Genomic DNA, 13,640 nt, shown 5'->3' on the forward strand with positions numbered 1-13,640 from the left:
TTTGATAGGCATATATATACACATTACTGTATGTACACATTATTTATATACATTATTATTAGCTGGGGCTAAAACTCGAAGTTTTAATTGGACTTAATACGTCCATGTGCATGGAAGGCAGTAAATTCTTTTAATTTTTTTCATTTTTTAAAATTTTTCAAAGAATGTTTAATTTTCCTTCACTGTATCTGAATCCTCAAAAATAAATTATTCATTTACTAAAAGTGCATAAAGATTCCAGAATTAAATAAGTTTGGGGCAAAAGGGGCAGCATGTATTATGATCACTGTGCAATAGGGCTGGGCGATATCCGAATTTTAATACCACGATATATCGTTCTCCAAATATCGATATTTTCAATATATATAGATCGTTAAATTCATTTTATGGGGGAGGGGGGACTGCAAAGTCTATTACATAAGCCTCAGCATCAGAGAAAAGCCATAGGCCATCTTGGTGAATAAATATTTTAGCAATTTATTCTAATATAGCTACAGCAAGGATTTTCGTGCGTTTGTGTCAGGGGGGGGGGTGGCAATTTTTGAGGAAAAAGGGGCTTGGTAAAATTGAGGGGTGCCATCGCAGTTGGGGGGGATGGGCACTCCTAGTTACATCATCTGCATATTAAGATATGCAACAGAGAAACGCTATTAGACATCTTGAAAAGAAAATATTAAAGGGGGAAAATATCAAGTAACCCTCCTTCCTCTTCTTTTCTAGCCTTTATACCATCTCCAAAACGGGCTGTTCTTCAACTATTACCATAGAGATTGTAAAATATGACGGTAGCTTACGTTTTATACCAAACAAAACGTCTTCAATTTGGACTTTCGGCTTTTCATTAAACATCAACCTTAATTTTACAAAAGTGGGGTTTTCTGAAAATATAGGAGATCCGGTAAAATACCGGAACACAATCACCCCTGAATAATACAAGTTCTCTACTACAGAAGATGAAATTTCAGAAAAGTTGAGAATAATTGTAAACAAAAAATTATTTATGTTTAAGGGATAGCATCACATAATACAGTACACACTCTCTATTTTGAACACTCATGGGATAGAACAGAAGTCTTCAGATTATAGAGGTGTTCATTACAGAAGGAGACCGAACAAACACATATGTACTCTCAGGGACCATCAAAATGTGTTCAGAATATCAGGGTGTTCACATTATAGAGAGATTGAATGAGTTTCAGATTTTGAAATACATAAAATTTGAGACTGGCCTTTAAACACATAACAGTTAAAGTGCATAATTTTAGCACTAAATGTAAAAAATCAGAAGGAATGGGATTTCATTCTACGGAAGTACTTAAGAGGGAAGAATATTTTCCTCCTTGTTAATATGCTTCTTTTAATAATTTAAGGAACAATTTTAAGTAAACATAACATTTCGTGACATTGTTAGCTTAATTCAATGAATTATCATTTTACAGAAATATTTTTGAAGTGCGAAATTGTGACACTCAAAAAAAACCCCTAATAGTGAGAATTCAGAATGCTCTTTAAGAGCTGTCTATAAGGTCATGATATAGAAGAAAGGTTAAGGACCAGATATTGGGAGCAAACAAGTTTTTGATGCAGTTTTTAAAAAGAGAAGTCAAATATAAATAGTTCCAAAAAGTATAAGAATATATTATACGACTTTAAAGATGCACTCATTTTCAATTTTATATAAAATAAAATCAGGCTATTTCCAATTTTTCGGATAGAATAGCTACCTACACTTAAAAAAGAAAAACTATTAATCTATACTAATATTATAAAGGGGGGGGGGGCGGATTTTTGTGTGTTTATAGGTTCTAGGTACCCAAATCACTGCACCCATTTGAAAAGTTCCTTCACTACATAAAAGGTGCTTTCTTACTGAGTGACATAGGCTATAATTCGAAAAAAAAAATCCGATAAATAGTTCTTTTTTTTGTTCCAATTTAGGCCCGAATTTCACATAAATTCCCGAATATGTCAGTGAAAAATACTTGCACATATTAATATATAACATCGTTGTTTCAGTGGTCTAACTTAATTATGGCGGAAGTAATTTGTGTTTTTAGCTCGAACTTTTTCAGGCTTAGCTGAAATTCAGGCACTACTTTCTTCATTAAATCTTTCAATAAAAAGTGAAGGAATTGTCCCAGCTTTCTTCTTGACACCATTGGAAAAAGCAACATTTTTTACTTCAGATCTCTCCCGACCTATGGTCGAAAAACTTAGCTTCTATCTTCAAAGGAAAAAAGTTACAAGCGTTTTTAAATCAAGTTAAAAAAATGTCATTTTGATTCAGGTTCTCAACCATTTTATTTTCACGTTTCTATGGATACACTTTTGTGAATCCATTGTTTCTTTCCTTATTTTGCATTTAATTTCTTAAACTTATTTTATTTTGTGTTTCCATGGTTAGGCTTTTAAAATCCATCTTTAGCATTTTAATTTCTTAAAAGTATTTTAATATTCGTCGTCACTGTTTGGAAGGGTAATTTTGCATGGTGTTTTTTTATTTTTTATTTAACCCTATTGTTGAATATATGTCACTTGACTAAAGATGAAAACGGTCAGAAAAAAACCGGAAAATTTCGGAAAAAAAACGGTAAAAAAACGTTTTTTTCCGAAGGGGTTAATTTCCACTCCGAAAAATTGAAAAATTATTTTTTTTTCAAACTTTTTAGAAAGTTTTAATTGAAATTTTCAGCAAAAAGTGATTAGAAACTTCCCATACTTAAATTCTGATGCAATCCTCCCCCCCTCCTTGTATGTTAAAATACTGTCTAACTTTGATGATGCAAGTTGTTGCAAGATAATACAATTTGCATATACAACAAAAATAACTTTAATCACAGAACTATATTTCTGCTGATTGTGCGAACCAAATGTACAGGATGCGGCAAAATAAACCGGCAAACAATTTTCCTTGTAAGTTTATCAAAAATGGACAAAACACAAATAATAATATTAGGAGAAGAACTTTGGCAATCAATGAATTAATTGATTTCAAACTGACTGCCTTTTGAAGTAATGCAGAGGTGCAACTGCTCATTGACATTTTCATTCAAGAGATCCGCGAGTCCTTTAATCAATCCTATTCCCTATAAAGCAATTGGTTTAGAGAGTTCAAACTTATGTGTAGTTTAGGATAAACCTTTGACTCTAAAATAGGCCATACAGTGTAATATATGGTATTGAGGTCTAGCGAGTAGAGCGTCCACTCAAAAGATGGTATCATGTCAAAAACAATGCGCTTTATACCACTCTTGTCTTTTTGGCCATATAAATCTGTGTGGAGATTAAGGAAAATGTTCAGTCTACATTGCTGAAGTGCTCTTAAGCCCATAGAAGTACAATAACTTCTAAAGTGTCCTTCCGGTTCACTTTTTGATTCGTTTTACGGCCCTCATCCACAAAAAACTAGAGATTGTTTATCGCTTGTGCTGATTCCATCACAGATCAAGCCTGACTTCGGATTTTGGCGATATTTAATATTTTCTAAGGTGTTCTATGTGGCTACAGACCAAATTCTATTGTTTTGGGGGATATGAGCTGGTTGAACGGTAAATCGGTGAAAGGTATCTCTTCCAACATGGACTTGCGACCCGTCTCAAACGTTTCTGGCATCTTTGGAGTTATACGAATGCCTGAAATATTTGGAATTCGTAAAACTTCTATTTGAGCTGTTTTTTCCCTTAGTCGCACTAATCAGTCACAAATTCCCATCTTATGAAGGACTGCCCTCGTGGAAAACCAAGAATTTCATTGAACTCACTTTTGGATGACCTGACGATTAACTGAAATGTTCACTGTTCGATTTTGTACACTTTCCGGACATCAACTATCATTTCCAAGCCACTTGAAACGGCATACCATTTCAGATACTGTTTGCCGAGGCACAACTAGCAAATGAACTGTCGTTCTACTTGGTTAAACAACTTAAACTAGCAGGTATTTTGCTTATAATTGTAAGAAAACCGAAAAGCAATACATAAACTAGGAAATATGTTGCAAATTATTTTCTAATAAAGTGAGAAACAAAAATAAATAAGGCACTCCTTAAAATGAAATTATTTTTCTTCCATTCGATGATATAATTTTTGTTCGATGTTTTTTTCACCGCACCCTGTATACTGCCATGCTAAGCAAAAAAGTGGAATCTGCAGTTGGGCTCAAACTGAGATATTGTGTTTTAAAGTTTGGCTCTTCCATATATTTGATTCAGATAACCTTTCTTTTAAGAATTTTTCAAAAAAAAAAATTTTTTTTTCTGATCAAATGACCCTAAAACATTCATTTATGAAGTAAAATACGAAATAGAGAAAAATTTGGTTATAATAACTCAGTTTTGTTTAAAAGTGCAGGTATGACTACTTTTACTAGTGTGCTTAGCACGGCCATATGAATAAACTGAAACTCCAGTTTAAATTTTGGTTCCACTTTAGAAACCATTGCGCAGTTTTGGTTTGGGGTTTCTGTTGGAAAGAAAAAGAAATATCAATTTATTTTTGATTTGGACTTAGACTGGATTGGAAAAAAATCAAAACTCAATAGCTTTCATTTTCAGACAGTAAAGTTACATTGTATTATTTTTCTTTCAAACAATATCAATCATTCAGTAAGTTACCGCCCTCTAGCCAGGGCTAAGGCAAAAATACATGAAATACACCGCCAACCTTTTCCACCTCCAGCTCATTCACTTCCTATGCCGGGCTGATTAGTGCTAATAAGCACGAAGCTGCAGTCCTCGGCTGGAATTGACTGAGCTGGCGGTGTATTTCACAAAGATCAATCTGTATGAAAGTTGAAAATTACAATTATTATTTCAAGTTTCAAAGGCAATCTAAAAAAGAAAATGTAATTGTTATGATTGGGCACAACTTCCCCGATATTATTGGTTGAACGATGACTTGACTTATTTCTAGTGTTTGACCAAGAAAGCTCTCAGTTACAAAACAAAAACGTTTTTTTTTCCTAATTAAACTCACCTTTATGTGTACTTCTGTTAAGCAGAAAAAGAAGATGTTTGGATTGTGCATATATTTTTTAATACTTAACCCTTTATATGTTCCCAGAAACACAGAGCTATTAAGAAATCCTATTTTTATTCATAAAAAAAAAAATCAAATTTTCCATTTTTTCCCAATTTTTTTCCACCACTTCAAAATTTCCGGAAATTTTACATCTCTACACTTGACACAATTTTTATTCTCAAGGTAGGCCATGCAAAAGCCGGGCAATGCAGCTCTTAATATATAAAGATTTGAAAGCTACTGTTAATGTGATTTTATACTCTTTTGTTTGTTTGGCGAAACATTTATTATTGCCAAAGAAAAAACATCCACTTCACTCGCAAAAGGGCTGGGTTCCGGTAGCATGGTCGCTTGGCGGGTTAGACACTGAGTTGTTCAGTCTAGGATTATTGTTTTAAAGCAACCGTAAATGTAATTCATTGTTTTGGCGATTTGTTTCGAAAGAAAAGAAACTTTTGATTTGTTTTTATCCCAGTGAAATGTACAATATTTTCTTTTTATTGTTAGAAGGATGGATTATGATAGCATAGTTGTTGGGCGAGTTTGGCGATAAACAGAGTTGTGGAATCACTTTTACATTTGAAAGATATTATTTGATGTCTTTTTTTTTTGTTTATTTGGTGAAATATTTTAAATTGCAGTAAAAACCGCTTCACACGCTAAATAGAGTTTTAAAGCCACTGTATATCTAATTTAATAATTTGACAAAAAGTTTTAAATTCCAAAGAAACTTTAATTGTTTTTTTTTTGAAAAGGAGTGTATGCATTTTATACAAAGAAAAATGATCATTTCACATCAGAGGGGAAGGGGGAGTCAATTTTTTTTATTCAACGGACTTCCATTAAATTTTTAGCACGGGCATCTCTGTGCAGGTACTGCTAGTGATCATTATAAACATGCTAATCTGTGGCACATCAGGGGATCAATTTTTACAGCACTTTTCTTGTCTTTTAAATGTTGTGACTGTTTTATAAAAATGTTTTGTTGATTAAATTAATCTATGCTCTTTATCAACTATACAATTACATGTTAAATAAAATTGACAACAAATAGCACACTACAACATGATTCTTACTTGAAAATGAGGACTGGATACACAACGAGATATCTGTCTAAATAATTGTTCTTGTATTTTTATAAACTGAGAAAGTTCTATCACATCTAAAATTTCTTCAATTTCACCCAAAAACATAACCTGCAATACACAAAAAAGTATTTTTAATTGAAACTCAAATGAAAGAAACTACGAATCAAAAGTAAAAACAAAAAAAGAGGTGTCTCAAGAGTCATAAGTGGCTAAGAGGTCAAAAAGCACTTGCTCCAGTAGCAACCGGTGACTTAGTTTTCTATTTTACTTGGAAGATTCTTAGTATTCATTTTATTCACAACTTTTTTATTTACCTTTTTATTTTCAATCATCCCTTTTTGTTCATTCATAGTAAGTGGTACAATTAATTGAATATTGGTCTACCTTACAGACTACTTTTGGGTGTTTTAATAACTGTCAACAGCCTACTGAAAAAAATTCTGCTCAGCTATTGAGTGGTGGGGAGCCTAGTGGATAGGAAGGGGAGCACAAGCCTGGAGTTCTTCATTGGCTTGTATTTCATCGCACTGATGCCGCCTAACACCCATCAAGTACAGTATGCAAAATCCATGGGTCCGAAAGTCCTGAGCTCGTCATTAAAGGCTACCTTGGTTACAAATTACTATAAACTCAAAACTGAAGAGGTCTCAATGATTTATTTGCCATAACTTGGACATCATAAACCAGAGGGTGGTACCTCATGTTAAAATGATTCTCGCAAGGCAAAACACATATAAAATTTTAAAATATTTAACTTTTATTTTTTATAAATATAACATGGGAAATATGGAAAAGGAAAGAAATGTAAAAGCTAATAAGTTGTTATCATCACTATGCATCTTTTTTTTTTTAAATACATCTGTATTTCAGAAACTAACTTCTGAATATTTGGCTCCTAACTTAAAATATAGTCATTAATCGTGCTTTTCGATTTGTAACATTGTCATTAATGATGCTTTTTGATTTCTAAACAATGAACAAAAGAATGGGCCACACTAACCTGCTTTGCAGGCTGGATGTGCCCATGGGCTGTAGGTTGAGCACCACTGGCATAAACCAATTAAATTGGTAGGTGGTACGGTCAATCACTGGAACGCTATGGCCAAGTCAGCAGCTATTAGCCTTGGGGTGGGGGTACTTAAGGGATTCAAAACTTTTTGTGAAGGTGACAGAGGGGCACAGTTTTCACTGCATAGTAGGATGGTTCAAAAATACATGTCAAAAAAAAAAAGTTTCTCCTAGACAATGGGCACCCTTCAATATTTTTAGACTTGTGGATAGTAACTTACTGGAAGAATTTTAGCTTCCTGTTTCGAAAGAGAGTGCTCAATCCCCCCCCCCCCTCCTCCACCAAATTATATAAGTATGGGGCAGAGGGGTTAAAAAAATCTATTGAACGGAAAAACAATGCAACATATTATAATATGCACTAGTAATATATGCATATACAATACAATAAAATATTTACAAAAAAAAAAAAAAACAGCTGGGAAAATAAAACTTGTGTCTAAATTTGTGGCACGTGGCATAGATAGAAAATGCCACAAATTTAATGCCATTAATTTAACGTTAGCCGTGACGGCTAACGTTAAATTAAGGGGTCATTGAGCAACCTCTTAAAATTTGAGTAAGAAGCTAAAACTTTTTCAGCACAACACTATTAGTAAGTCTAAACAAAATAGTGGGTGTCCAGGACATCTAGTTGAAAAGGTTTTTTTTTTTTTTGGAACCACCCTACTGCATAGCTACCAACATTGAAAGTGAAAATTCGGCAGACTTATTGTAAAATTAAAGGACTTTCAGGGGTAGAAAATCAAAAATTCATTTTTGTATCATGAATCTTTAATTTTGTATAAGCTCACGACACAATTTGAAGCAAATACAAAACATTTAAAGCAAATGATACATAAATAACATTAAAAACTCCGTTTGGTAGAAGTAGTGTCCAGGGTTCATACTCAATTTGGATAAAAAAATTCCATGACTTTTAAAAGACTTTTTCATGACTTCATAAAATATTTCATGACCTTGTTACACAAAGAGAATAGTAATATTTAATGTCAAACTTGCCAATTTTTTCGGAAATGGGCATTTGAAAAACTTTTACATGAATGCCATTACCTCATTGGAGCACTTAATTGTGACTGAAAAAAATATCAGTGCATACTGCTGAAACTGGACAGCTTATTCGTTCATTAAAGTAAAGCCACTTTTTACAGTAAATTCATTTTTCCAAACCAGATATTTCAGCTGGCTAAAAGGATCAGTTTTGTGAGCTATATGTTGGGCACTACTAATTTAGAATATTAGAATTCCCCTATTTCTATGTTCTATTGCCCGACTAAAGTCTTCATTTTAAAACCTTCAACATACCAAGATAAACTCTGAAAAATTTAATAATGAAATTTTTACAAGTAGTTGAAACGAACTCGGATGCAATTGAATTACACTTTTTGAGGGAGTGTGGCAAAATCAAGAAAGTGCGAATCCACTACTACAGAATATAAAATATAAGAAGTACTGAAAATAATGGTGGGTTCAAAATTAGAAATGCCCCAGTAGTAAAATCACATCATAAAAAAAGGTCAGCGGCTGTTACAGAAGCGGATGAAATTGGATTCCAAAATTCGGATTTGTTTTTGAGATCGTTCAATTTATATGCAATATTACTAAATCACTCAATATTTCTAGCGCTCTTTTAGTAATTGTTGCTTTCTTACTGCCCAAGACATTTTTCCATGACTTGAAATAAATTTCCATGACTTTTATGAAAATATTAATTTTCCATGACTTTTCCAGGTCTGAAATTTGTTTATTTTTTTTCCATCACTTTCCAGGATTTCCATGACCCGTACGAACCCTGAGTGTCATTAAAAAAAGTGTGTGAGAAAATACTTTTGGTAAGTGTATGATTAATCATAATACATACTTTAGTAAAGTTTGTGCAAACCTAACCTAGCAGTATCATAATGCTGTGATTACGATCTGCCCAGCCTTCACAATGCTACCAAAGCTTGCCCCAATTGTAGTACCTTAATTTAATTGTTTTATAACGCTTATTACAAACATGTACCATATTTTCATTTATAACATTACACAACAGAGTCGATAGCAAGCATTTATATTATTTAAAAAAATGCCTTTTTATTTATTACTCTCAAAACAAAAGAGGAAAAAAAAACTATTAAAGACCATGCTCACAAGTAAGAAAATGTTGTTTCTAATTATTACAAAAAAGAGAGAGAAAAACAGCTGCTATAAATATGCAAGATTTTTCTTTTTTAAAAACTTTCCCAAAAATTCTAACTTTTTTTGAATTATTTAGCACTTTTAGTTTGAATAGTACAGTTTTTGAGCACAAAAGATAGAGATGTAAAAATATTTCTTTAACAGAAAGATTTGGAAAATAAAGTTAAGTTTAGCATGAATTAAAAGATTTATTTAGAAATAAAAAAGTTTTTATATAACATGTCATGAATATATACTTTAAAAAACATTACATTAATAAATTATTCAAGATTCAGGTTATTCATTTGTACAAAATAACAGGGTCAGAAACTAGTAGACCCTGTTAAAAATTTTCATCTGATACAAATAGTAGAACCTTGATAACTCGACACCCCAAGAGAATATGAAAACATATCGACTTAAGCGGATATCAACTTACTGAAGTTCCATTATTTTAATTCCTAAAGAGGTTTTTTTTTATCACCTACTTACTAATGTTAACATTCACATAATGAAAATTAATTCCAGAATAAAAATTTTCTTTTCAAGTAATCAATTTATCCGCAAGTCGAGTTACTGAAGTTTCACTGTATCTGTATTTTTGCTTTTATAATATTTTCATTTAATTAATACAGAGAGCAGGCCACAATTGACAGAAATGCAAACTAATCCGCCTATGATTTATCAAAAAATGGCATCAATTATACAATCCCTTCAGCTTTTGTTCAGCTCTGTAAAAAGCTTAATATTCATGGGGGTGATAGCAGGAAAACCAAGACAGAAAAAAAATAGGGAAGATTGGAGATAGATTGCTTATCAAATGCTTTCGGTACAAAGTAAATACAATTACAAAACAAAAAAAAAATAGAATCCTCTAGAAACATGGCTCGGCTCATAGTAGATTGGTAGAAACTAGAAATTCACATGGTACTAGCACAAAAAAAAAAAAAAGATTTTCGCATTGCATAAGAAATGATTTTTGTAGCAGTAGCTGCACATAAGGGCTGCATTAAAAGCGAAGTGGAAAAAATCATTATAAGGTGCTAGTTACTGCAGAAGTTGCAGACTTAGAAGCAAAAGTAAGTGCTGCTTTTAAATTTTGAAATAAAAAATATGCGTAAAACTGGAAATCCTGAATAAAGAAGAAAAGTTCGGTTAGGCCTTTGAAAAAAAAAAGGAGACAGAATTTTTATTTGGAAAGTTATTTCTTTTCCGCACTATAATGCATACTTACTTCTTTTTGACTACATGTTTTGGGCCAAATTTTCAATAAACCTCTTATAACCTGTAATTGAAATAAAATAATTGTACATAATGTTTCAAATAAAATAACATTAATAAGTTAAAAATTACATGCTTAAGGAACATTTACGATAACAGGAATTTTTAATTTCTAGTTTAGCATGCCTGCTATTATACATGCATTTCTAAGTTATAATGACCAAATTTATATTATAACAAGTCAAAAAATGTATCAATTATCTGCTTCCTATGACTGCAATCTTTGAATAGGATTAAATTTTTACGCACAAAATCAAACAGTTAAAAACAAATACATAAAAAAAAACCCTCAAGATTCTGTAAAGTAAAATTGGCTTTCACTGCAGTTTTTCAAGTAAATCTTACTGGTGAAAACAATTTTTGAGCACATAATTATTTCTTGTTTATGTAAAAAGAAAACTACTAGTTAATACAAAAATAATTCAAAATTTATTCTTTCATGCTGCTGGGTGTTCTACTTCAATAAATTAATGCCACAAAAACGCCAACTTTTTTTTGTGAAAAAATAAAAAGAAAAGCCTTTTATTAAAAAATAAAATTAAAAAGACAAGACTGGAGTTCATTAAGAGGAGGCAGAAAAATGGCATTCATTGGCCTTTTTAATTATATACCTTACTGTCAATTCAAGTTATTAATGTTAGCTTGAGCAAAAGAAAACTCAATTATTTGAATTAATTTGTTTCAAATCATACTTAGCTTTCTGCTGTTACAGTTTAAGTTATTTCACAAGTTGGTTGATGGCCATATTTTTTTGATTTAAGCATTCTATCTCATAGGACCCAGTTATGACGCCTTGTCCAATATCACAGATACAAAATATATTTCAGAAATCCAAACAGAGAGAAAAAAATTACATCCAGGGTGACTAGGGTGAGGAAATCAAATTCATACCCTTTTCCAGGACTTATTGATAAACAAAGATTATTATTTTAGACATGAGTCAACACCCCAACAACTCTCAAACGATTCCTTAACTGTATACTTCAAATACCAATATAAAGAATTAAAGTTGTACGTAAAAAATAATATATGATGCACAAAATATTTCTTTAATGCAAAACCTTTCTCTTCATCTTCCCAGCTTCGAGATGAAGCAGCGCGCATAGGTACCATTATATATAGGTGCCATACTTTCGGATTTAGAATGGGAACAACGGAAGTGGTTATTCTTGCATACCAGGCTTTGTGATTTTTTTATTTGAATCAGATGTTTAAAAATTCAAATCAGATGTTTTTTTTTTGTTCTTTTAAATCTTCCAAAATTGTATTTATTAATTTACATTTATAAACAAATGTTTTATATAATGGTCAAATCCATTCAGTTAACTTTCAAAATTAGGAGGATAAGTTCTCCAAACATTCAATACATCTTTAAGATTTATAAATACGTTATAATGTTTAGATAAGTAGTAATTTTGTTTTATGCTTTGCAAAAAGATAAGGTTTCTATCATCGAGTAGGTTTTTAGTGTAAAATAATTTGTTGATAACTTACTTTTCTTCGCTATATTTATACAGTTGAACCTCGCTTCAGCGATCCCGGGATATAATGATCTCCCAGTTGTAGCGAACTTTTTAAATGATCTGAACTCAAACTCGATGTCTTTAATGCAATTTCAAATGCTTGTAACTATCGAAAAGCACTAGATAATCCGCTATAGTGATCCAAAATCTGCTAAAATTTCAAGATTTCCTTATCAATTGTTCTCTCAGCAAACGCAATCCTTTCCAACAACCCTTTTTTTTTAAATACCCCCGCTCAAACCATATTTCTCACTACAGTCGACTCCTGCTACACTATCTGACTTACGCGAAATGACTATAACGCGATTTTTTTCACCAGTAAAGAATTTTAGACATAACGCGAATTCCTCGCCAGCAACACGAAAATTTTCGGAAGGGAATCACGGTGACTGTTTCGGCTTTGTTTTTGGCTGCTAAAATTTTTTTTTTCGTAAATGGATTTTCATTCCTTTAACATCACTGAGAGCGGAAGTTCCCACACTGTACAAGTCTGATACATCGCTTATATAAGTAATTACTCCTCGTTTTCCTTTTTTTTTCATTCGAAATGTGAAAGTTGTTGAAATATAATGACACCAAAGAGCGTTGTTTCATCTTGTGAATATAGAGAGAAAACGAGAAAGTTTCTGTCAATTAAAGAAAAGCTAAAGATTATGTGCTTGAACAAATGCGTCGAAGGTAGCACGACAATTAAATATGAGTGAATCTTCCATATGTGCAATTAAAAGTCAAGAAAAAGAAGTCTGTAAAAGTTCATCAAATAATATCTAAGCAAAATGCAAAAATTATGAAAATGGAAGCTGTTCTTGTATTGTGAATTTAAGAAACCAGGAAGAGGGGTGTTGCGTTGCCATAGATGGAAAGGTTATAAAAGAACTAGTGAAGCACAACTGTACTGCGTAATTGAAAATATGTAAGAACAATGGTTTGATCACGCAGCATAAGTTATTATCATCTTCACTTTTTTAAGTTACTAATATCATTAAAGGATCTACTGTACCGTAAAACTAACGCGCATTTGTTTATCTTACTACATACTGTACGTACCGTACTGGTTTATTTTATGTCTTTCTTTCCCATTGATGATTGATTTTATGCATCGTAGCAGTATTTTATGTTGAATAAAAAGTGTTTTTTAAAAATTTAAATTACAAATAAAAACTCAGTTTTTTTATGCAAGAAACATACTGTATAGTTAAGAAATGGTTTTTAACAATTTGAGGTGGTGCTTACAAGTGTCTAAAATAATTGGGTATGTTTATAAAAACTATGGAAAATATGTAAAAAAAAAAAAATATGCAATATGCAGGGGAAAATTTTTATTTCAAGGTATCAAAGGTTTCAAGATATGAAGATTTGACCGTATTTGAAGTGCTTATCTAGTATTTTCTGGTGGTAAGCCTCATTTAAGGTTCATACCCAATTTTCAAATTAAAGATCGAACTCTTTTCGAACAAATTGAGCACCAAAATACAAAAATGCATAACAAATTGCCAGTTAGA

The 13,640-nt window shown here is 31.9% G+C and overlaps 1 protein-coding gene across 1 annotated transcript in view; it reads right to left on the minus strand.

Moving 5' to 3' along the window:
* LOC129221257 (serine/threonine-protein phosphatase 2A 56 kDa regulatory subunit epsilon isoform-like) overlaps positions 1-13,640 on the minus strand; it is a 182,255-nt gene that overhangs the window by 9,275 nt on the left and 159,340 nt on the right. The window contains exons 9-10 of the mRNA XM_054855713.1: positions 10,569-10,619; positions 6,095-6,214 (exon numbers count right to left, since the gene is read on the minus strand). Coding sequence (XP_054711688.1) covers positions 6,095-6,214; positions 10,569-10,619 — 171 coding nt within the window. The remainder of the gene's footprint in view (positions 1-6,094; positions 6,215-10,568; positions 10,620-13,640) is intronic.

The sequence above is a fragment of the Uloborus diversus genome, chromosome 4 (assembly GCF_026930045.1).
Source record: "Uloborus diversus isolate 005 chromosome 4, Udiv.v.3.1, whole genome shotgun sequence".
Lineage (NCBI taxonomy): Eukaryota > Metazoa > Arthropoda > Arachnida > Araneae > Uloboridae > Uloborus > Uloborus diversus.